This window comes from Monodelphis domestica, chromosome 7 (genome assembly GCF_027887165.1).
Source record: "Monodelphis domestica isolate mMonDom1 chromosome 7, mMonDom1.pri, whole genome shotgun sequence".
Lineage (NCBI taxonomy): Eukaryota > Metazoa > Chordata > Mammalia > Didelphimorphia > Didelphidae > Monodelphis > Monodelphis domestica.
In genome coordinates this window covers 146,059,584-146,084,104 of record NC_077233.1, presented here as the reverse complement: position 1 = coordinate 146,084,104, position 24,521 = coordinate 146,059,584, and the positions used below count along the sequence as shown (strand labels likewise).

The 24,521-nt window shown below is 36.5% G+C and overlaps 2 protein-coding genes across 8 annotated transcripts in view; both read right to left on the bottom strand.

The window, feature by feature from the left end:
* The window catches only part of KCTD5 (potassium channel tetramerization domain containing 5), a 109,214-nt gene extending 104,385 nt beyond the window's left edge, over positions 1-4,829 (bottom strand). For both annotated transcript variants that reach the window (XM_007499162.3, XM_007499163.3), the window contains exon 1: positions 4,418-4,829. In XM_007499162.3, the coding sequence (XP_007499224.1) occupies positions 4,418-4,675 (258 nt within the window). In that variant the 5' untranslated portion in view covers positions 4,676-4,829. The remainder of the gene's footprint in view (positions 1-4,417) is intronic.
* A 637-nt stretch (positions 4,830-5,466) lies between these two features.
* Positions 5,467-24,521, bottom strand: part of PDPK1 (3-phosphoinositide dependent protein kinase 1) — a 137,577-nt gene continuing 118,522 nt past the window's right edge. For 5 of the 6 annotated variants that reach the window (XM_056805774.1, XM_056805775.1, XM_056805773.1 and 2 more), the window contains 3 exons: positions 15,485-15,542; positions 14,088-14,240; positions 5,467-11,732 (listed from right to left, as the gene is read on the bottom strand). In XM_056805774.1, the coding sequence (XP_056661752.1) occupies positions 11,619-11,732; positions 14,088-14,240; positions 15,485-15,542 (325 nt within the window). In that variant the 3' untranslated portion in view covers positions 5,467-11,618. Of the gene's footprint in view, positions 11,733-14,087; positions 14,241-15,484; positions 15,543-17,505; positions 18,262-24,521 lie in introns of those variants that run through there. The other variant, XM_056805777.1, reaches the window with a different exon arrangement.

Genomic DNA, 24,521 nt, shown 5'->3' with positions numbered 1-24,521 from the left:
CTCTCAAAATCTTGATGAGAATAATCTATAACCCTGAGAAAATTTCAACAAGAGAATAAAGCTTTCACAAATGTTATTTTATAGCATATTACATTTTTAGAGTCATACAAAAAGGACTAAAAGGAGACCCATTGGCATCCATACAATCTCACAAGAAGACCCTGAACATGTCCAATTGTGTTTAGTAGAAATTTAAGGGGACCTTGAAAATATTAAAGTACACTCTCTTTAACCATGTCAACATGGAATCTAGAAACCCCAAACTTGTAGCCTAGTAAGATCTTGATGAACCCCAAGTTTTAGGACTAGCTTGTAAGTTGGAGACCCCAAAGCTTGTACTTGTTCTCTGTTCCCAAGAAAATTCACCCTGAAGGGAATCTCAGGCTAGCAGTTTCAGACTGAATAATGGACCCTGGGATAAATGACAATCCTAGTTAGGTGGAACTAAGCATATGCTAAGTATCCTTTTTGTTTTAGGTAGTCTTCCCAATAGTATCAAAGACCCTTTTCCAAGAAAACCCACAACAGGGCAAGGACTATTCTTTTAGTATCCCTAGTAAGGAGATCCTTCCCTTTACACCCTAACCCAGGGGTCCTCAAAGTACAGTCAGTGGGCCACATGTGGCCCCCTGAGGCCTTGTATATGGCCCCCACCGCACTTCCAGAAGGGGCACCTCTTTCATTGGTGGTCAGTGAGAGAACCGTATGTGGGAGCGATGCAAAGCACAGTGTAGCTCCCCTACAGTACTACTTCCAGTGACATAATCCTTCCCATGAATGAGGTGCAGTGCAAAGGATTATGTGGCTGCACAATGGAAGAGGTCAGCATGGAAAATGGCAATCTGGGGGAGGGGATTCCGCATTATGTATACTGCTGCTTGGTTAGGGTTAGGTTTTTATAGTCTGGCCCTCCAATGGTCTGAGGGACAGTGAACTGGCCCCCTGTGTAAATACAAAGTTTGGGGACCCTTGCCCCTCGCCTCTGGTTATGATTCCTTTCCCAAGCTTGATGGTACGGTCAGTACAGTTTGGACATGCCCATTTCCTTGTAGTTATGGTAATGTCAATTCTCTTTCCCTGCCCCTGGATTCCCCCAAATGGTATAGGTTCCCCCAAATTCTTTTGTTCCTTGGAGTTATCATCTAGGGCGGTAGCACTCCCAGGGTGTAAACCCTGTAAAAGTTGTGGCGCCAGACTTTTGAGTAAAGAGACAAATATTGGACTTATCCCAATTCTGATTTAACAGTGGTTTTTCTGACTACTTTGGTAGTTCTGTGTTATTTCCAAGTTAACAACCACTATTTAAAAAATGGGAAAAAACATCTTTAAAATGGAATGTATTTATTGAAAGAAATGTGGGGCACTACCTCAAGTCATTGACCTAAGACGAATGCCCCAAAGATTTACAGAGAGAAATGGTAGCCATGCAGGCCCTCCGATGGAGCAGAGGCAGGAAGACTCAAGATACAAGGTTCCAGTTACAAAATGTAGTGGTAATATCACCAGATTTACAGACACTCCCAATTTATAGGAAAATACAATAGACAATTTATACATCCAAGCAAATTAAGTCTTGAAGAAACTGGAGAATAGCTTTACAGTAGGTACATTCAAGCAAAGTAACATTCAAGGGTTGGAGACAAAGGTTTTAATCCAGAAAAAAAAGACAAGAATATTATCCCCCCCCCCAAAAAAGTTTAGGATTGGATTATCTGGGAGGGGCTGATGTGAGGAACAGTTAAACCAATGAGCTTGTCTTCCAGGAAGATAGAACAGGAGAGACTTAGAAGACAAAAAAGGTATTTAAGATTTGATCCCATCAGTCTGGGACACCTGCCTCAGGCAAGCTCCCAAACAAACTCCAGAATACTCAATCCAAAACACTTAGTCCTAAGGGGAGAAGAGTGGGGAAATCTTGTATTGTGAGGAGAAATGGATGGGGGGAAACCAGCTAACATAATAGTTACACTGGAAGCATAATAAACTAAATGTGTTAAAATACATAAGGAAAACAGAAACATCAATAACTCCTATAAAGTCTACCAACTCAGAATAGGTTGGTAAAAATTACTGTCCTGACCAAGCTTTCCCTTAGCCTCAATCCTCAGCGTCTCTAACAGTTAAACTGGTTATTTCTTCCAGATTTATACATCTTGTATTACATATAGATATCTCTATCATAAGCAAATGACTGTTGTAAAGCTATACTTTTAAGTGTTATAAACTCTTAATAATTACAACTGTCCAGAAACTGAATGGGTTACCTTGTGAGGTAGCACCTCCCATCCCAAGGTGTGTGTGCACATATACACACCCCATTATTAGAGGTGTTCAAATAGAAGCCTGATTATCCCTTGGGGTGATACTGTAGGAGTTCATGTTTTAGTCAAAGAACTGCACTAAAGAGACACCAAGTTTCTTTATAGCTCCAGAATTTTAGTTTTTGAAAAGTGAAAAACTTAATAATTTTATTAGTTTTCCAACTCAAACTACATTGCAGATTAGTTGCATACCTCTATAGCTCAAGAATGGGAGCCAGAAAAAAGAATGGAAGAGGGGACCATAAGTCAGTCATAGGGAACAGAAAAAGAAAATAATCTTTTAAAAGTTTGTAGGGTTGTTTTTTTTTTAACAATTAAGAATCTTGAACAGTACAGATATTGTACAATTGGCAAAAATCTGAAGCAGACTAGTGGTCAAGAAACATTGTTTTATTAGCATATACATAGTCTAAGTATTAAATTAAGGGCAGGTAATTTAGGCCAACAGTCCTAAATCCTTTCAAAAGCAGTGAAAAACAACAAATTTACTGTTAAGTTAAAGAGCAGACTAAAGAGGACTTGGCTCCTGATCTTCACAACACCATTGAAAATCTAGCTTTAGCAAAATAAAATCTCTTTCAGAAAAATCACATTAAAGGAAAAAAATAGGTCAAAAGAAATACTAGATATAACACTTATTCCTATAGAATTCATTTTACTAGATGGTATTTTGTTCAATATCATGCTTCTATGGAATCAATTAACTAAATCTGACAGTCTTCCTATATACAGTTTGCAAAGACAACTAATATACCTGTAAAGAGAAAGTAGGGGGAACCCCACCCCACTACCACACCAAAAACAAAACAAAACAAAAACACCAAGAAAGAAGACTTCAAGACCAAACAGAAAGTTACTCAGTTAACAAAGGAAAAACAGCTGGAAAATTGGAGAATATTAATTCACTAGCACTTCCCAAAGAGCAGAAGGGCACCCTTTATAGAAGGTAGAAAGAATTACTTTAAAAGAGGGGAGTAGGGAGTAGGCCTGGGGGCCCTCCCCCAGAGGAAGGCGCGGCTAGGACTGCTACAGTTGAGTTAGAGAATGGTGGTGGTGAGAGGAGGAATCAAATCAGGTACCAAATGTACAAGATGTTCTAAGTAGTAGGATTCACATATCGGGTTCTTAGCACTCAAGCATTTGGTAGAATGAAAAGTGAGGAAAACTCCAACATCCGTTTTTATAAGGGTAATTTGGGGAGGGAGAGGTAGTCATAAGGGATAGCAGGATCTCAAGTCTGGGGAAGAGAATCAAGGGCCCCCTCAAAACTAGGGAGTAGGGTTTTTGGGACATCAGAATATCTTCAGCCTAGAAGAGAAAGCATTTTAAAGAGAATTTAAAGAGAGTGAGGTATACTGGATTCAGGAACCAGAAATGTAAAGTCTCAGCCTAACAATGGAAATGAATAAAGGAAGGACCCCCGGGGTTATTCCGCAAGAGGGATAAGTGGAAATTTGGGTAGTCCCAGAGTTTGAGACCTGAAATAAGCCTAACTAAGCATGGGCGTACCTCGGGATCTCTTCAGCCTGGGAGTGAAGTGGGGTTGGAGAGTGGGACTGTTAGCTATCTGAGGCAAATATATGTCAGGATCCCACGGTTTCCTCTTCCTGAGAACAGAATATAGGAAGGGGAGTGCAGGCCTTCACCAAAAGGATGGGGACTGAATAAAGAGAGCCTAGCGTCTCCTCAGTCTATGGACCGAACTATAACCAAAATGTGTGGTTGAGGGAAAGTACTGCAGATATCTTTAGTCAGAAGAGGGAAACAGTATAAAGAAAAGAAAATGGGGTCTTACCCTAAACCTGAGTACAGTTAAGTCAGAGAGACTCGGGTCTCTTCAGACCGGGGAAAAGGATTGAGGGAGAACGTATAGCAAGTCTCCACAGGCTGACCAAGACAAGGTAAAAAGGTCTTCTCAGCCGAGGAGTGTGAAATGGGAGGAATGTCTGTTAGAAGCAGGATCAGAGTTATCTCTGCCCAGGTAGGGTAGGGAACAAGGGGGTGCTGTTCAGCGTGAGTTGAGGACACAGGGCCAGGGTCGCCTTGAGGGGAGATGCTCCGCAGCGGGGGAAGGGTGCCGGGAGGGCCTCGCTCACCTTGTCCGAGTCCAAGTCCGGATCTGCCTGGCACAGGCGGTACAGGAAGGATTTCGGGTCCCGGCAGAGAGTCTGCCGGGTGGTGAGGAAGTAGGTGCCGCCCACGTTGAGTCGGACCCACTTGGAACCGCCGCCGGTTGCCCGCTCCCCGAGGGGCGCGAGCCCGGAGCCACAGCGTCTACACAAGCCGCCCCCCGGTCCCACCCCGAGCGCAGTGGCGCCAGGAGCCGGGAGCAGTTCGCAGTGATTCTCCGCCATGATCCGAGTCCTTCCAACCAGCCCTACACTCTGCTCGGGGCGGCTAGGTTTTTTCAGGCCGGAAGGGTCCGTCCCTTAATGCCGTCCGCCGGGAACTCTTCCCGTCGGCTTAAGTCCACCCTTCAAACAGGTCCCGCCGACGGAAGTACCGCCCTGAGAGTCCTCCAGAACGGAAGCAACTCTTTAAACTGGCTCCCCAACCCCTGCTTCACCCTCGGGTGCCGGAAGTGCTCCTCCGGAAAGGTGGCCGCCTGCTGGAGATTCGGTAAAGGGAGTCGAGGAACAGCGCCGGCTTTCCAAGTTCACGGTAGTGAATTGATGATGACCTTTGCATAAGAGCTTCCCACTCTCTCAGGGTCCGTGCCGGTACTCCGCCTAGCACAGCTAGGGCTGAGACTCCGCCCCAGACTGACCCAGACTCCGGAGGCCCAGCGTGGTTCTAGGACAGAAAACTACGCCTCTCCCTCCTGAAAGTGGCCCTTTGGCCCCTTCGGCGATTTAGGATTATAACATTTATTAGCATTTCTGTAGTGCTTTCCTAGAGACTACTTAGCGAAGTAGACCGTGCAGTCTTACTCCCGTCTTAGAGGGACTCAAGAGGAACGTCTCACTGACGGTATCAAATCTGGACTCCGGGCTTTTTTCACTGCAAATAAGGACACACCAACCACACATCTCTCAAGATAAAAACCATTTCTCCCTGAACTTTAGGAGGTGGCCGTCAAATTTCTGTGATGAAAGGGAAGGTCCTGGGAGGGAAATCAAAGAAAAGAGCCAAGACATTGTACACCTAGAGCCCTACATGCTTTTTTTTATTACAAGACTATCGAGCATATGTGAAAAATTCATCATTCAGTAACTACATCTAAAGCACAAATATCTGGAAAGAGAATAAACAGATTCATTAAATTATGAGATATGATTAAATCATTGACCAAATAGAAAATTTATATAATAAAACCAGAAAAAAAGTTGTAAAATATAGTTTACAATAATTATTCACATTCAAGGCTGTACATCAATACATACAACAAGGTGGCCCCGAACATGAAATTCAATCCAAATAATTCATATATTAGAATTTAAATAACAGACTGAACTAGAGGCCAACAGTAGCCAGCAAATAACCTTATATAAGAATAAAAATACAAAAGTGTATATCCTAATATCATTGCATTATTTGCTTCTGTTTTCATAAGTTCTTTATTTTTTTTTTTGCTTTGCCTGTACATCAGTTACAGCTACAAACCAGGTAGAGAATATTACTAACTGCCACCAACCTGAAAGACAGCTAACATACTATCAAAATGCATTCAATTTCCTAATTTTATGTTGTTAAAAGACAGCTACAGCAGTTCTAAAATACTGCCACAATTTAGTACATTTGGCCAACATCCAATCAAACTTAGGACAAAATTATGGAGGCTTTTTCAACAGTAAGAACCCACATTCATAGTCATTCAGACATATAGATTGGATTACAGGGTGGTTTACACAGCTAAAAAAGTTTTCTTTTTTTATAAATAGTCCACTGTGCATACAGTTTGGAGTTTCTTCACAGACTGAAGAAATAAATTATGGGGGAAGATAAAGAGGTACACCTAAGTGTTTTGTTTTCAGTTCCCCATGGCTTCTATCTGAACTGAAAATTGCTCTTTGCCATAAGGATAGTTACTTATCTAGAAGAGTTCTCCAAAGGCAGCGTTATATCTTTGTATGTATGTGTGTAGATACATAGGTGTGTAGATACATATATATGTATGAGTATACATACACATATATATATATATATGCATATACACATATATGCAAACCTGGGCCACAAAGCCACTATTATCAGGAAACTTCAGAGGAGTGACCCAGAACTTGATTAGAAAATATTTGCCTAAAGACAAATTACTTACACATTCACCACATATGCCAAAAAAGAGATAAAAACCACACCCAACTGAGCAATCATCAATTCATTTCTGAATTTGGGTATGAAAGGAAGTAAAATGAAAAATTTGTAGAGCATTCATAAAGCATAGTACCTTCAGCAAACTCTATACCTAAAAATCTCCCACTCCGTTTGAAGTTTTATCTATGGGTTTCCTCATCACTCTGGGGACCAGCCAGGGATAAGGGAAACTCCAGGGTAGTGCAATCATCTACAGAGAAAGGGCATGAGACCCATAACGTCTGATAAATTAAAAAGTGGTGTTGAGCATGGCTCCTAAGGAAATCTGGCTTGCATGCTTTTCATCTGGAATGATAGAACTTTCTTCCTCCCTAATGCCCTTACTAGAGTGATGTAAAGAAATCAAGAAATAAACCAGAGAGATGTTTTGGTCTTTTGCAGAGCTGTGAAGCCTGCCTAAAATTGTTGCTGATGGGATGATAAATATATCAGTACTACATTACTCCCCTGAATTATTCATTTAGAGAACCTTTCTGAGGGCCAAATACAATCAATACACTATTCCATTATGTTTGTTGGACCTCAAAGCCAGGGTGGACCTGAAACATAAGGACTGGATAAATACTCTAGCCATTAAAGATCCAACTAGCAACCTACCTATAGGTTTGAATTTAAAAAAAAAAAACATAAAACAACTACCTACTAAGGCCTTTCTACTGGTTCCTTAAAGCCCAATGGATATTTTGGAGTCTCTATAATTTATAATAAATTATCTATGAACTACCAAAAATGTGACATTAAGAGTACTTTAACAATAATGCTCTTGAAGCTAACAGGCACTACTACATTTTGCACCTACAAGGTCTCTGAACATGACATGGAGCACTTAGCAACCAAAATGTCAGTGGTGGGGCTGAAAGCATACCTAACATGGAAGCATAACCATATTCCTTGAGTAGTTTTTTTCTGTAATGGTTTTGGGGAGAATTAAATATTTGACTGTATTCATGAGAAGGTATAAAAGCTTTTATAGGGAGGGTGAGAAGTTGTATTATTCAAATTCATTCTTTGGGACACACAGCATTTCACTGCATTTATTTCAGAGAGTGTAAGCTTTTCATAGTCCACGAGAGAAAACAAATATGTTCAGTGTATGGAACTATGAGCTACAAGTGTCAAATGAAGAAGGCCCTTACTATTACCTTGTCATGAGACTGCCTTCTGTGAAAAAATGCCTTAAATCAAGTTCCTTTTGTATTTCTGGAACTAAACTCCTATAAAGGGAGGGTCTAAAAAGAACCTAAACTTATAATGAATACTTTAGAGTGAATAATGTTGCTACAAGGTATCAGTGAAAAACAGACCATCTATCTGAATGGCAATTTGTAATTTAAATGCATAAAAAGGGTCTTTCTTGTTTCATATTGGGAGTCTCTTCTCTCTACCAGGATCTTGAAAGGGGGTGAGAGGGGGAGGAGGAGGGCATATGAATTAAGAATGAGAAGAATTCTCCTTACACATTAAAATTGGTAAAATTACACTGAAATAGCTTTTGGAATGCCCTTTCCCATACTGAGTTTTGTAGTTTCATGGTCCAAATGGTAACACTCACTCACTGCCTACGGACCTATATGACGCAATAAAACAACATCCAGGTGAGAAAGTCAAGGCACAAGTAGGCTTTCTGAAGAGATAATTATTATAGCTCTCAGGTCTACTCCTTTCTTTACCCATTCTAAGAAAGACCAAAAAAGAGAATGAGAACTTGTGAGCTCTGTACCTGTCAGAGCCTCTTGGTTAGGGCTATCATTCTATTTGTTATTTAAATTAAAGGTGTCTTGGTTGGATTCAATAACAGAGTTTTTAATTCCCTCCTCCTGTCCTCCCCAGATGGCATACACACACACACACACACACACACACACACACACACACACACACACATATACATACACATACATATGATCTTAAATATAATGAAAGGCACCTAAACACCAGGGTTATAGAGATAGACTAGAATAAATCTGATATGAGTAAGAAAGGGGTAAGAAAATAAAAGAATGTCTTCTAAAGAATGGACTTTTGTATAAGGAACAAAAAAATTACCTAAAAAAGGAGAATTAGCTCACAGTGGTATCAGTAGATCTAGCTAATGGCAAAATAATTTCAGTATTTGCAAAAGCTAATATAGTATCCCCATCCGGTTTCAGAATCTAAAAGTGAATATTGTTATTAAGGCCTAGGAGGTAGTGGCATGACCACCCAGAAAGGGAAAAGTCCAATAAAAAAATGTGTCTCTTCCCCAAGACAACTACAAAAAAATGCCCTCATTAGTGGCCATCTATTAGATGTGTCCTTTGCTCCTGAAACAAATGGCCCATGAAAGATGTGTTGGCAAATGCAGTTTGGTATCTATCCTTTAGGTTTGATGCAGTTTAAATAATTACATAAACAGAAAAAGTGGGGACTTCTATAAATGCTTTAGAGAATTTTCCAATATGTGCAATTAGATCAAATGAAGGGAAAGCATTCCTAAAGGAAAAATGTTCTAAAATAGAAATGTTAATATCACCTTTTGGAATTAACAAAAAAAAAATCTTTTTGAAGGGTTAGGAAATAAGAAAAGTACAATTTGAATCTATGTTACAAATGCTTAGTCTAATGTCTTAAAATCCCTTTAGATATATGATTAAAGGCACTACAACTGATACCAGTACAGAAAGACTTTACACAGTCCCCACTCTCTGGGGTCCCCAACATGAGCCATAAACTTCTCTACACTATTTGGTCCTCTTTGCTGCTTGAACTCTGAATTGGGCTCTATGCCCAACCAGAAATCATTAGTACCATGAAGTGTTCTACTACCTATTACATTATCTGAACCATTTTGCACCATCTAATTTAAGAATAATCAAATTAATATAGCAAACAAGCCCCTGGTTCATGAAAGAGAACATAACTTTGAAAGAAATCTGTTACCACATCTGAGGAGACAAGAAAAATCATTTCATACCACTTAACTGGGGCAAGAAGAAGAAATAGAAGCTTTCTAAATCTGGACCCAATTTGGTATACTATGTCTGATACTAATGGATGACTGTTTTAGACAGAGAGAGCCTTCCAACTGAATTTAGTTTTATATTAATGACACTTATTGAAGATTACATTAAAGGAAAAGTAGAAAAGTTTCTCATCACCCTTGGGTCCACAAAGGAGATAAATGTGAAAAAATTCTCCCATGCAGCAGTATCAAGGCCCTCACATAGACCAACCATGCACCACTAATAACTATACCTAAGGAAGACTTTTGGGGAAATTAAGGAAACATCTTAATCCTGCTAGATTAACAAGATTTCTGCCTACTTATTCATGAAGAAAATAAAATAACTATTAACAATGATTGGAAATAATCAACACTTATCCAATAACAGGACACTTCCCCTTAAAGAAAAAAAAGGTGTCATAAAGGAAATAAATCAAGTAGAAAAGAAGCTAAGGAAAAAAAAACCACTAATTTATCAATATGAGGTGATTTAGTGTGGTATTTTTACCCCTTTTTAATGCAATTATGAGCAATACTTATCTCCAAGCAAAGCCCTGCTCTTTGTAAGAGAGCCAGAAGGACCACCAGCAGAACAGCTAAAGAACAAATTTAGAAAAAGGTTAAACATAAAAGTTAAAAGCTCTCTGCTATGTTACAAGAAATGTTCAACCACAATTTAACATAAAAAGGATTCATGTGACATATATGACCCTTCAACAATTATGTACTGATGAGACAAAAAGTACCGTACTTTCTTCTTCAGTATCAAAAGCTTCATCTTTGCTCCCCCATAAGTCAATTAGTAAAGTGCCCAAGCACATTTAAATGTTTTAAAAATTATTCTAAGGAAGGGTACATTAGATTTCCATCAACTCATGAAGAGGAAGAATTGTACAATTCACTAAACCAAGACCCATTAAAACAATTCAATTGGATTCTTCTCATTCATCTTTATATATCCACTAAAAACAGGTAGCAACATTCACAAGGGCAGTATATATGTGCACACCCTGGAGAAAGGAAAAACCTGAATTTATCTAAAAAATGTCAGGAGTATATTTCCTACATCAATGACTAAAATTTGTTACTAACTAGTTCATTTTCAGTTAGTATTCATTAAAAGCATGCTGCTACCTGTACGGCCCCTTGATTAAGGACTTCAATGTATTTAATTAAAATGACAAGCTTAAAATTTTACACACCCCCAGGAACCAGTAATTTTAATTTTATAAAATTTCAGTGCCACATTCAGCATTTTCTTGCTTAAAACCTATACCATACTCTTCATAACATGAAGCCTGACTGCCAAGCATATATCTGGTGCACTCACATAATTATAATAAGTACCACGGAAATCCTGCAACCAGAACTATATTAGAGATTATGGAAAAAGGTAAAACTAACCTGACTGCAATTGCCATATACCAAAAAAAGCATAAACAGGAAAATAAAATAAACCCACAGAGACGATGGCAAGACCTCAGCAGAGGCATTTAAAAGCTCCCTGATGAAATAGAGTTCAATGATAATCTAGATGGGGTCTTGGCAATGGGAGAAGGAGGAGAAACAAAATCACAGAAATAATCCCTGTCCCATTACACACACAGGACTGGTACATGATTTTGGGTGTGTGCATGTAGACCAGTTTCAATTTATCTTTAGTGAAGCAAGGTCTATCCACTAGTTTGCAGCAGAAATTGAGCTGAAGGGCACCAAAGCAAGATCTTCACTGCAACGATATGCAAGTGGAAGCCTCAACGGAAGCACAAAGAACAAGCAAAGCGACCCTGAATTCCATTTATGTTTGTTGTTGTTTTTTTTGTCATTTTTTGTTGGTTTTTTTTTCTTTTTAAATAAAAAACTGCAATATATCAGACATATGATTTCCCCTTGAGATGGCTAACAGGTGGCATGGGAAGGTCCTTCCAATGTGCTGCCGAGCCCATATGCTGAATCATGGAGCAGCAGGCAGGAGCCAGGCCAGGTTGGGGGAAGCTTTCCTAGTCAGCAGCATTCGGATGATTCTGGTATCTGTGCCGCCAAACTTCATGTATCTTTTTGCACCACTTATGAGCATTCCCACTTGGGTCCATCAGGTAATATGTCCTGTTAGGCTACAAGGAGATCAAAGTTTAATGACTTCCACAAAATTTCACAGCAAAATAACAATCCTAAAATAGGATAACTAAGTATAGATTATAATTTAACTTTAGACAGTAGCTTCTTTTTTAAATATGGTGCATTTATTTTTTTTATTAATTTGTTTTTTGGTTATATTAAAATTCCCAGTTATCTCCTTCCTTCTCTCCCCTCCCCAAACGAGACAAGGCATCATCTGATCCAAAAAAATATGTATATATAAACTGCATTTTTCTATTCATCAGTTCTTTCTCTGCAGGTGGACATTTACAAGTTGTTCTTCAGATGTTAATTCTGTAGCTGTTTATAATGTTCTCTTGGTTCTACTCATTTCACTCTTCATTATTTTATGTAGGTTTCTCCACATTTTTTTTCATTAACTTGCTCATTATTTCTTATAGTGCAATAGTATTCCATCACAATTATATGCTGCAACTTGTTCAGTCATTCCCCAATTTTTGGACATTCCCCTCAATTTCTAATTTCTTGCTACCACAAAAAGAGATGCTATAAAATATTTTAGAACATTTGGTTTATTTTGCTTTTTTCCCCATGATCACTTTGGGAAACAGACCCAACAGTATTACTTCTGGGAAAAAGGGTATGCAATTTAATATCTCCCTGGGCATGATTCCAATCTGCTCTCCAAAATGGTCCTATCAGTTCAATTTCTGTCAATAATGTATGTGTCCCCATTTTTCCATATCCTGTTGAACATTTTTCATTTTGTCCTTTTATCATTTTAGCCAATGTGATAGATGTTAGATGATACATCAGAATGGTTTTGATTAGCATGACCTATTTCTTCATCCAAAAACTGATTGTTCCTATATTTTGACCATTTATCAATTGGAGTATACCTCATATTCTAATGAATTTGAAAAAGTTATCCATATATTTCAGATGAGACTTCTGTCCAAGAAACTGTCTATAAATTTTCCCCAAAATTTTCTGCTTTCCTTCCAATCTTGAACACATTAGTTTTATTTGTACAAAACCTTTTAAACTTAATGTAATCTAAATTTTCCATTTTATATCTCATAATGTTCTCTACCTCTTATTTAGTCATAAGTTTCTCTCCTTTCCACAAATCTGATAGGTAATATGTTTCCTATTCTTCTAACATGTCTATATCTCCCTTTAGGTCTAGGTCATACATCTATTTTGATCTTATCTTGGTAAATAGTATAAGACATTGGTCTAAACTTAGTTTCTGTCAAACTGCTTTCCAGGTTTCCCAACAATTTTTACGAAAAGAGTGAATTCTAGTCCCCAAAACTTGGATCTTTACTTTTGTCAATTACAATTGTTAAGGTTACTATGATCTTTTATTACTCTTTTCTGGGAGTCTATTCTACTAGTTTTGATGACAGCTTTTTTAAAATGTCATTGCCACCTAAAAAAAAAACAAAACCTAAAACTAAAAAAAAAAAAAAACCCATAAAATAATGGTCCTAGAGAAGAAAGGGAGAACTATCATCCTTATTTGAGGTATAAAGGATTAGTTACAGAATGTTGCATATGATGTCAGAAGTAGTGTGGGGAAGTGAAGAAAAAAGGGGAAGATAACACAAGTGGAAATGACTAGAGTTAAAACAAAAGATGCCAATAAAATTAAAAATTAAATATTGTCTGAAAAATGGAAAGGAAAAAAAAGGGGGAAATACCAGATATCTGAAAACAGAAACCAAGTAGAACTAAGTCCTCAAAATTGTGTTCTAACTGATCCTGAGAGGGGTGGAAGGTCAAAAGTCAGCATAAGAAAAACGTTTACATAGCAATGTTCTCTTTATGACCATTCCAACTCAGTCCAGCCAATCATGCATAACAATGTCAAACAGAAGAAAAGAAAACATGCAAGTTAGAAAAATAGATTTAAGTTCAAGCTCTATTATTTATTGGTTTTTGAGACTATGTTCAAGTTAAGAAACCACTCTAAACTTGATTTCCTGATCTATAAAATAGGTATCCCCTTAAAAAGTTCTATTCTAATGACAATCATAGGATAGAGGTCACACTGGATTCTCAAGGACTATATTAATGGAACCAGATAGCCTTCAAATATGGAAATGGTCATGGAACATGAGTCTGTTATCTGAGGATCAGTTTAAGTTTAGAAATGTTCATCATGAGAATCACTACTCAAGCCTTGAGGGTGATATAGTAGTATAAAAAGTTCTCACACTGATGAAATCACAAATCTTTTGAAGTACTGAAAGAAAATACTGACACTATATAATAGGTTTATAAACTATAGCACCTTATAGCTTTTTTAATTAATTGTATATATTTATTTATGAAAAATGAAAGCAATCAGGAAGAATACTTACTGTGTGAACAAAAAAGGTCTTAAAATTCTTGGCTTCTGGCCGAAGTTCTTGTGACCAGGGAATTTCTCCTTTCAGGACTTTGTTGACAGGGTCCACATAATACAAATGTGGCCCTTCTGTAAGGAGCAACTGACGACGGCGTGCAAATAAACCCTGATACAAATAAACATAAAGATCCATGTTATCCAAAATGAAAAACCAAGAGTTCTTTATGGTATCACTTCTTTGATTGGCCATTAAAGTTCCTAGAAGCCAGCTAATACTAGTCATTACGGCAAACAAGTACCATCCATCTGTCTGGACAATATAAATCTCCTGAATTTCCCCAATAGCAGCCCCAAAAAGGGAAGAGGAAAAATAGAGAAGACAGACATGCATTTCTAAGGTGGGTTCAGAAATATAGTTTACCCTTCATTTATCAAATTCATGTACTTCCAATGCATCTGACTCTGGAATATCCTAAATCCTATTAGATAGATTGGTATAGGCAGATTAAGAAACAAGCAAACAAGTGCCAATGACTGAAAGAAGTTAAAGGGCTCTTCCAATCAGGTTTCCCCCATTCTTTTCTTTCTTGTTTTTTCCTGTTCCTTCCTGGAGTAAAGGGAAATTATTTACAGCTATTTTAGACTATAGACAGAAATAATAAACTAAGGAGAGCATAGTAATAACACTGAGAAATGCAAAAGACCAGGAGAGCATGAAAGCTGATGAAAATTTGTGAACCTTTTACTTTTCAGACATGAACTTCAAAACTATTTTAACAAAACTTATATCTCTTCAAAATAGAATTCAATTTTGAAAAATTTACTTTATTTATTTAACTTCTAGGAAAAGAAAAATTTCTAGAACACTGAGAACACCCACCAAAAAAGCAAAGTCCTCCTTAAAAGAAAGGGGAAACCAGTCAAATATATAGTAAAGAGTATATTGGCCTGAGAGCACTGTGAAATTTGGTATGAATTTTACTATGCCTTCATCAGACAAGTACACATATTACTCCTTTGGTTTTTCACCTGCTACAATTTCCCTCAGTTGTTAAACTGGTTTAATTATTAACTCCAAATAATATGATAGTATGGAATGTGAGAAACATGGGAAGAGTCTTCCATTTAGAAGTTAGAAAAAAAGACTGAGGCAGCTATTTACAAGCTATGTGACCTTCAATAAGTCAATTCACCTTTATAAGACTCATTTAATTCATCTATAAAATGAGAATATTAATAATTACCCCACTTCATATGGTCTGTATACTACAAAGTACCTGGAAGTAATAGCTTTTTGTAAATTTTTTAATTTTTAAAAAAATCTATTGTGCAGGAGAAAGCATCTTCTTAGAAACACCACTGGAAAATATTTAGATATATAACTAGGTATTCAAGATGAACATTACTTACCTTTCTTTTATCTACTGGACCCATTTTTAGTATTAAGTTATTTTCTACAAATTGGTGCCTATTAAAATAAGAAAAGAAAAATGTAAATGAGGTACTTTTGTCTGAGTAATTAGATGGACATCTATGGAAATTCTTCATATTTCCCCAAAACACACATCTCTCATCAAAACTTTGCCCTCATTAAACTACTGGGGAAAATATTTCTACATTTTTATCTTTCACAACTCTATAACAAAACCATAAATGAATCATCTATGTTACGGTCAGAGACTTAACCTCTCCAAGCTTCAGTGTCTTAATCTGTAAAATTAGGGGGTTAGAATAGAAGACATCTAAAGTCACTTCCAGTTCTAAAATTATGATCCAATGATCCTAAAAATTCCAGTAAAAAGAAATCCTGTATAGGCTTGACAATGGGAAATTAGCAATCTTGACTTACCTTTCAAACCTAAATTTAGGACTCACTCTGAAGTCCAAGTCAAGGTTTGGGATCACAAACATGTAAAGTAATGAGTAAAGTAACAACAAAGTAAAGAATAGTTGATAATCAAAAAGTTTTAAGTATAGTCTTTAAACTCAAATTCATGTTAGAGAAAAAGTAACTTAGTTTCAAGTTTGATTTTAATTTACTTAAATTTCTAAATCATTTAATCATCCATTCAACAGACATTAACTAAATACTTATACTCTATGCAATATTAATACTGTTCTTATACTACTCAGTCCTGAGGATACAAAAGCAAGACAGTTCCTAACCTGAAAGAGCTTGCATTCTATCTCAGGTCAAGAAGAGGAAAGAAATAAAACATAAGTCATAAGTAAATACAAAATGTATACCAAGTAAATAAAAATTAAATTAATGAAGGTAGGTAGCGCTAGTCCTAGGGAAGATTCAGTTAAGACCTCATAGGGAAGGGAGGTTTGGGAGGGAGAAACAACACATAAGACCTTACTGGGAAAAGGTGGAAGATGGGGAAATGATAATGAAAGGGAGAGAAAAGATACAAATGATTCACATCTATTTTGTTCCTGTTTCTGTACCAAAGGAAATGATCTATAGACTAACACGGAAAATAATAATAGTTACTGAGGATACAAAATAGCTTTTAGGCTTTTTGTGGGTTTTTTTTTTTAAGCATCTAGCAATGGTGAGTTCCTAGAAAAATTATGTTTCAACACTGAAATAATTTGTGGATGTGATTCCTAAGTAATTGCTGGTGATCCCCAAAAACTATGGAAAACAGGACTAGAGATGGTCAAACACACTTTTCAAAACAGGAAGGAAGTAAATTCTTCTAACATAGGTCTGTGGCAAGAAGGCCTTCATCTTCTTCTGAAAACTCAACATCCTGATGTCTTTAGTCATGATCTAGAGAGCTAACTCCAGTTCTCCAACATCATTACCTTAACCAATTGTTCACTTTCAGTATCCTTCTTTTTCTTGAATTCCTACTTGAAATTAGTAGTTATGAAAGTGGCACCTGTACATGTCTTCATGTCCTTTAGTTTCAAAGGCTTTATATATCCTTAGGGATTGATTCTGGGTTCCTCTTATTGACATTCATTTGTTCTCAAATATATCAACATATATGGGAACTAATGAGTATGTGTACACACACACACACACACACACACACACACACACACACACACACACACATCCCAGGAAACCTTCAGTTATATTCAAAAAAGGGAAGTCAATTTTTCAAATTACAGATTTAAGATTATCCAGGACTAAGTGAAGTGAGCAAAATCAAGAGAACAATTTATACAATTACAGTACTATAAAGATATATAATTTTGAAAGACCTAAGACCTATCTATAATCAATAATGACCAACCACGATTCCAGGTGATAAATTAAAGATGTAGCATACATTTGTGAACATGGCCAATGAAGGAATTTATTTTGCTTTAAAATGCAAATTAGTTATAGGAGTTTTGTTTTTCTTCCTCTCCTCCTTTGCCCTCCCCTTCTCCCAACCTCCAGCACATGTTATATTTAAATTATTAACTTCAAGTTCTAATTTTCCAAAAAGTTTATTAATAACCACTTAGGAGAGACAGAAAACAAATGCTTGTTAATCGAAATGTGTGTATATGTGTATGTATTTACATACACACATGTATGTATACATGTATGCATATCTCTAGCAACAGTCCTTCTAGGAATGTGGCTCCCGAAGCTGTATATGAGGCTCTAGATGTAGTTTGACAAAAGGCCAGTACCGTGACGTAACTTCCTCTTTTGCTGCAGACTAATGATGCATTGACTTTTTGTCAGTCATATTATTATCCTCATGTTATTTTTCCAATTAACTAAAACTGGAAAAACTCAGAAAAACTGTTGTCAAGCCATAGCCCAATTTCCTTTTTTCTTTTTGATTTGAAATATTTTATTTAATTAATTTAGAATATTTTTCCATGGTTACAGGATTCATGTTCTTTCCCTCCCCTCCTGTAGCTAACAAACAACTCCACTAGGTTTACATGTTTCATTGATCAAGACATATTTCCATTATGGTGACTGCTTAGAGTCTACATCCCCAATCATATCCTCATCAACCCATGTGATCAGGCAGTTGTTTTTCTTCTGCATTTTTACTTCCAGTTCTTTCTCTGAACGTGGATAGTGTTCTTTCTCATAAGTTCCAATGGATTGTCCTGGATCATTGCATTGCTGCTAGCAGAGAAGTCCATTATATTTGATTGTGCCACAGTGTATCCGTCTCTGTGTATAAGATTCTCCTGGTTCTTCTAGCCCACATTTTCTAAAACTTACGAAAATGATTTTAACACAAATATCAGACTTTGCCTATTAAATAAAATTTAAATTTGGCCCAATGTTCTAACATATGGAGATATTGGGGGGGGGGGCGCCCTAACTCCTTTCAAATTTTATGTGTATTTCATTTATGCCTTCATGTCCCTGATAAAAAGTTAATCAGTAAAGGGTCAAGCACTAATGCTTGAGATACTAAAATAAAATAAAAACATCTTTCCAATAACTAAAAACTATTCTCTGAGTTCAGCCATTCAAACAGTTCCAAATTACCTATTATTAATAGGAAGACTACAGCCTGCAGGGCCTGAATGGATCCACTGCCTGTTCTACAACCAGCAAGGTACCCAAAACAATCAGCAGGCCAAATGAAGAAGATGGATCATAGTGTGCTGACATCTGATTCTTGCACACATCTTTTTATAGTTCATATATAAAATAACATACAAATACTATTAGCCAAAAGTTTTGCTAAAATGCAATTTAGATCATCCCTCTGATATAGCAGTCTAATACATTACTATTTTTTAAAGGTGTGAATCCCTTAAGGGACAAAAAGAGGGCTGGAGGATTTGCAGGAAATCAGATGCATGGTGTTTTTCTTTGTTTTTCTTTGTCACACAAAAGGGTCAGTGAAGTACTAAAATAACTAGCATAAAAACAAAAAAGAATCAATCTTTTTTTTTTTTAAACAAGAAATGTTATTTTGTCATGACCTATTCTTAATTTATCCATGCTACTCTTTCTGTCAATTATTACCTGCATAACTCTTCAAGCCACTTGACCACTTTGGTGACTCAAGTTTCCTCACCTGTAAGAACAGAGCATTGGAACAAACTAGGGTCCCTTCTAACTTCAATATATAATCCAATGACAACTGTTTCCTTTTTTAGACATGAACTATCTATATCTTCATAGATTATTCGATAGAACAAAATGTTCTAGAATTTTACCAAACATTGAGGTTGTGCTCAGTTGCCAATAAAAGAATTGATACTCTTCCTCCTTTTTTCAATAATTGGGACATTTATTTCGCTTTTTCATATGATTCATTTCTTATTCTCCATGACTCCAGATCATCAGGCTCAGCAAAACCATCAGTTCTTCCATCACCCAGGGACGTGGTTAATCAAGGCTTCATGAACTAACTCAGGAAAGAGAAAAGGGGGACCCAGAAAAGAGACTTCTTGGAGGATGCCTACAGTTGATGGGCATGATATGAATGAAATTTCAGTCAAGAAGCCTGAGAAAAATTGATCAGATACGGCAGAGAACCAGAGTGACAATATGTGATTCTCAGTGTCTCCCTAAGTATCCTGATTTATATCCTATTAACCAGTTATATTCTATCCTTTCAAATATCATTCCAATTGCGGGGAGGGGGAGGGGGAAGAATAGAAGAAAAGAGCTAAAAAGCTCTACTTTAGTCACTGATTATTATCTTCCTAACTAAGCAAAGCCCTGGTCCTACCTCTTCTTTGACCTTCTTTCCGAATAGGCCTTTAAAATCTTTGTTTCTTTTCACGATCTAAAGCTTTCCTAACCCATATCAACTTATCCTGAGCCTTGACTCACCAAACACCATTCTTACAAGCACATTACATGCTTTTATTGTATACTCATCTCTCATTACATGCTTTTATTTCCATTTGTTTTACATTTTTTAAATGCATCATTGAGTTTCCTAAGCATCTGCAATTAATTTCTTTCAACAGATCATCCTTTTTTCTTTATCAGAATTATTTTTTTGTGCCTTCAAATTTCCTTATTAATCATTTCCTCATTCCTCCTAAACTACTTTCCTCTATACAATTTTTAGTCCATGGGTTCCCACCTTTTCTTCCTGGTATATTTTGAAATCTATTTTCCTTAAAATCTAAGGTATGTGACTCTGGTATTATGACTAGAATGGCTCTAAGTATATTCATTTAGGGAGTTTTGTCACTTTTACTACTTTGGCATGGCCCAATCATGAATAATTAAGATCTTGTCAATTATTCAGGTCTGTATTTCTATAGTGTTTTGCTTTTTTTTTAAACCCTTACCTTCCATCTTGGAATCAATACTATGTATTGGTTCCAAAGCAGAAGAGTAGTAAGGGCTAGGCAATGGGGGTTAAGTGACTTGCCCAGGGTCACACAGTTGAGAAGTGTCTGAGGGTACATTTGAACCTATGACCTCTCGTCTCTAGGCCTGATTCTCTCAATCCACTTAGCCACCCAGCTGTCCCCTAATGTTTTGCTTTTATACTGATACAGTTTCCCCATGTGTTAATACATAGACTCACAAATATTCCATATACTGTGTGGCAAATCTGGCTGTAATTCATCTATTTAACCTTTCTGGGTTTTCCTGGTAAAATTCAGAAAAGCTGATTATTTATACTGATTTATTTTATACCCTGAAACTTGGGTAATATTATTTCAATCAATCTTAGTTAATTCTCAAGAATTCTCTTAACTACATTATATAATCTGAAAAAAGTAGTAACTATTTATTGTCTATTTTTATTCCTTCCTTTTTTAAATATAGTTAGCATTGGTGGTAATGAACATCCTTGCTTATCCCCCATATACATGCCTCTTGGTTTTCTAGATAGTTATCTTAAGGAAAGATTCCATTATTTTTGTCAATTTTAGCATTTTTAACTTAAACTAAATGCCATATTTTGTCAAGTTTTTTGCACATTCTGATACAATCATGTGAATGTTATTGTTTGGGTAATCAATGTGATCTTTTATGTTAATAGTTTTCCTAATGTTATAATTAACCCTATATTCCTGGTAAAAATCCAACATGATCATAGTCTGTAACTTTTTAATATGTTGTAGCCTCTTTTCTAATATTTTATTTAGCATTTTTGCATTAATTAGAGATAGTTTTCTTTCTCTGCTTTGCCTTTCCCTGGTTTAGATATAAAGAATTATTTAGAATATAGCTGAGATTCTATTACAACTCACCTAACAGTTTATATCTATAAAATGCACCATATCAAATTCTGATGGAGAAATCCAGAAATAGTCATAGTGGGTCTAAGTTGGCATAGGGAAGCAAATGGAGAAGTCTGGGGACAAGGCTAGGTCAAGAGCACAAGGTACATGGAGCATTCTAGCATTCAGGAGGTGGTGGTTATAAACCAGCAAAAAAGGAGCTCCCAGATTCATAATGGCTCAAACCAGAGCACTGTGAGGAGACAGGTGCCAACTAGTAGTTCTGTCATACACTAACTAGACCCAGTTTCCATATCCCAGGTGGAACAAGGAGACCTTCATACAGCTTAAGGAAACCCTGGGCAGTATACCAAGAAAAAAGGAAGTTTAGAAGCCAGCAGCAGTGATGTGGCACAATCTTACTGATAGCATCTAGTGCAGCCTGAAAAGAAATAACCAAGGCAAGAAACCTAGACCAAAGGGCAACTTATAATTCTGTCACTTTGAGTCAACAAAGCTTTCTAGCTAACTGATGGAGCAGAGTGTAGCAGCAGTCTTGCACAGATTCAAACCCAGGTCAAGAACTTGAAGAGCTAAGACCAAAGGGGCAACAGACCACTCTGTAAGCACTGAAAGCTTACTAATGTCTTGCCTATTTCTAAAATCTTAACTACCCCAGGAAATCAGCAACAGGACCAACCCCTAACCTTTTCTCCAGAACTGCCACAAAGCTCAGCACTAACATCAAGTCCCAGAAAGAGGCAAACAAATAAGAACCTTACTACAATCAGCTATTATGGTGGTGGGGGCACTCAAAACACAAACAAGCAGAGCCTTAGAGAAAAATACTATTGGCACAAATTCAAACTCAACTAGAATTCCTGGAATGAGTGTGTTTGAGAAAAATTTGTAAAAGAAATGAAAGCTTTGGAAGAAAGAATTGGAAAAGGAAGTAATAGCTTGCCACAAGAAGTATGAAACTTTGCCCTAGCAACAAAATCCACAACAATAAATTTAAATGCCAATGACTTAATAAAACAAGAAATATTAAAACAAAGGGAAAATGCTGGGGGTGAGGGGGGGGGAGAAAATGTTAAAGCATCTATCTGATAGCAAAAACAACTGAACTGGAAAAGATATCAAGGAGAAAAAATTTAAGAATCACAGAACTATTTGAAAACCATGACCAAGATTAAAAAAAAGCCTAAACATCCTATTTCAAGAAAACTGCTCAGATCTCTAAAAACATTATAGCCAAAAGCCAAAGGAGTAAGAGTCAGAATCACACATGATTTAACAGCTACCACTATAAAATAGCAGAGAACTTGGTATACAATATTCAAACAAAGAAGTAACAGGAAGTAGAAAAAGGTAAACATGAAAGAACCATGATAAAAACGACTAAACAAGGATAAAGTGCTTACATTTAGATATGGAGAGAGATAATACATGTGTCCTCTCTGAACCCTATCATCATCAGGGTTCAAACAGAGGATCCAATTAAACAAGGCCTGAGAATGGTTCTTCTTATATCATTTTTTTTAATATCAATGATCTTAAGAAAGGGAATACTGAGAGGGAGATGGATAAAAAAGTTAAGGAAAATTATCTCAATGTAAATAAAGTATACAAATAGACATCTATACAAACAAGAAGAAGGTAGGGCAGAGGGAAGAGATAACGAATGAATCTTTCATCTGAAATGGTAATAAAGAAAGAATACACAAACTCAGATGAGTACAAAAATTTCACTCAATAGGAAAAATAGAAAGAAAACAGGAGAGGGGAAATTAAAGGGAATATAGATTAAGGGAGAGGTCCATCCTAAAACAAACTATATGGATATACAAAGATATTTATAACTTTTTGAGGTGGCAAAGAATGGGAATCTAAGGTGGTACCCATAAATTGAGAATGGATGAACAAATTATGGTAAATCAATGTAATGGAATACTACTGTGCTGAATTCTTATCAGTGTAATGACCCAACCAAGATCCCAGAGGAATAATGATAAAATATGCTACCTACCTCCTATAAGGATTTAGACTGCAGAAGGAAACAAAGTTTTTTGAACATGGTCAGCATCTAATTTTGTTTTGATTGACTATAGATGTTTATAATAGGGTTTGGTTTTCAAATGTTCTCATTTGGGGTGAGAAGTAGTTGGGTAACAATATCAGAAGAAGGATCTTAACGGATTCAAACAAATTTTTTAAAAAGTTGCAATATATTGATATTATTAAAGGAAGCTTATAATTTGCCTTTTTTTTTGGCCAACATTAGTATAATGTTGCATTAAATTTCTTTAAATGTCTTTTTGATAGAATTCACTGGTAAATCTTTTTAGGTAATACTAATACTAATACAGCTTGGGGGGGGAGGGGGGGGAGAGGGAGAGAGGGAGAGAGGGAGAGAGAGAGAGAGAGAGAGAGAGAGAGAGAGAGAGAGAGAGAGAGAGAGAGAGAGAGAGAGAGAGAGAGAGAGAGAGAGAGAGAGAGAGAGAGAGAGAGAGCGCATATCTGTTTACAAATGTTGTCACCTCTACATAAATTACTTCAGTACAAGGACTGGTTTATTTTACTTTTTTCTTTGTATGCTTATCAGGGATTATCAGACAGTCAATAAGCATTTACTAGAACCTACTCTGTGAAGAAAAAAAGAGTGCCTAAAGGTCCACTGACAACAGCTAATAGAATTCTGATTAGGTGGATGTGGACATAAAAGAAAGAATTATCACAATGCCTAGCATGTGGTATTAAAAGATTTTTTTGATTAAATGAATAAAATACAGTTCTTGCCATCTCAGGAATTTATTTACCATAGAAATAAAGTAGAAAAGACATAAACAAAACTATAATATAAAGTAGATAGCAAAATAGAGTGCATTAAAAGCAGTACAAATGCTAAGGACTTTATAGAAAATATGACATCTGAGTTAGAGCAGGGATATGGAAAGCAAGTAGGAAAGATGGGAATGGATAACATTAAAAGGGAACAGTGCAAGAAATGCATAAATATAGGAAAGCACAGGTTATATTCCATAAACAGAATAGCCAAAGCATAATCAACTGGTGGAAAAATCCAAATCATGAAAGGCCGGAATTCCAGGAAAAGTGAAGAGAAATGAAAGCCCTTGAATACCAAGCAAAGAAGTATGATTAACTTCAACTATCTAAATTAGTAATTAAAAAGTTAAAAATCAAAGAGACCTCTTATGCCTTTGATTAATTCAGCTATTTACATGGTCAAATAATAAAGATTTACTTCTAGTTAATTAAATTTAAAAATTTTAATAGATGGAATCTTCTTGACTTTAATATGTCA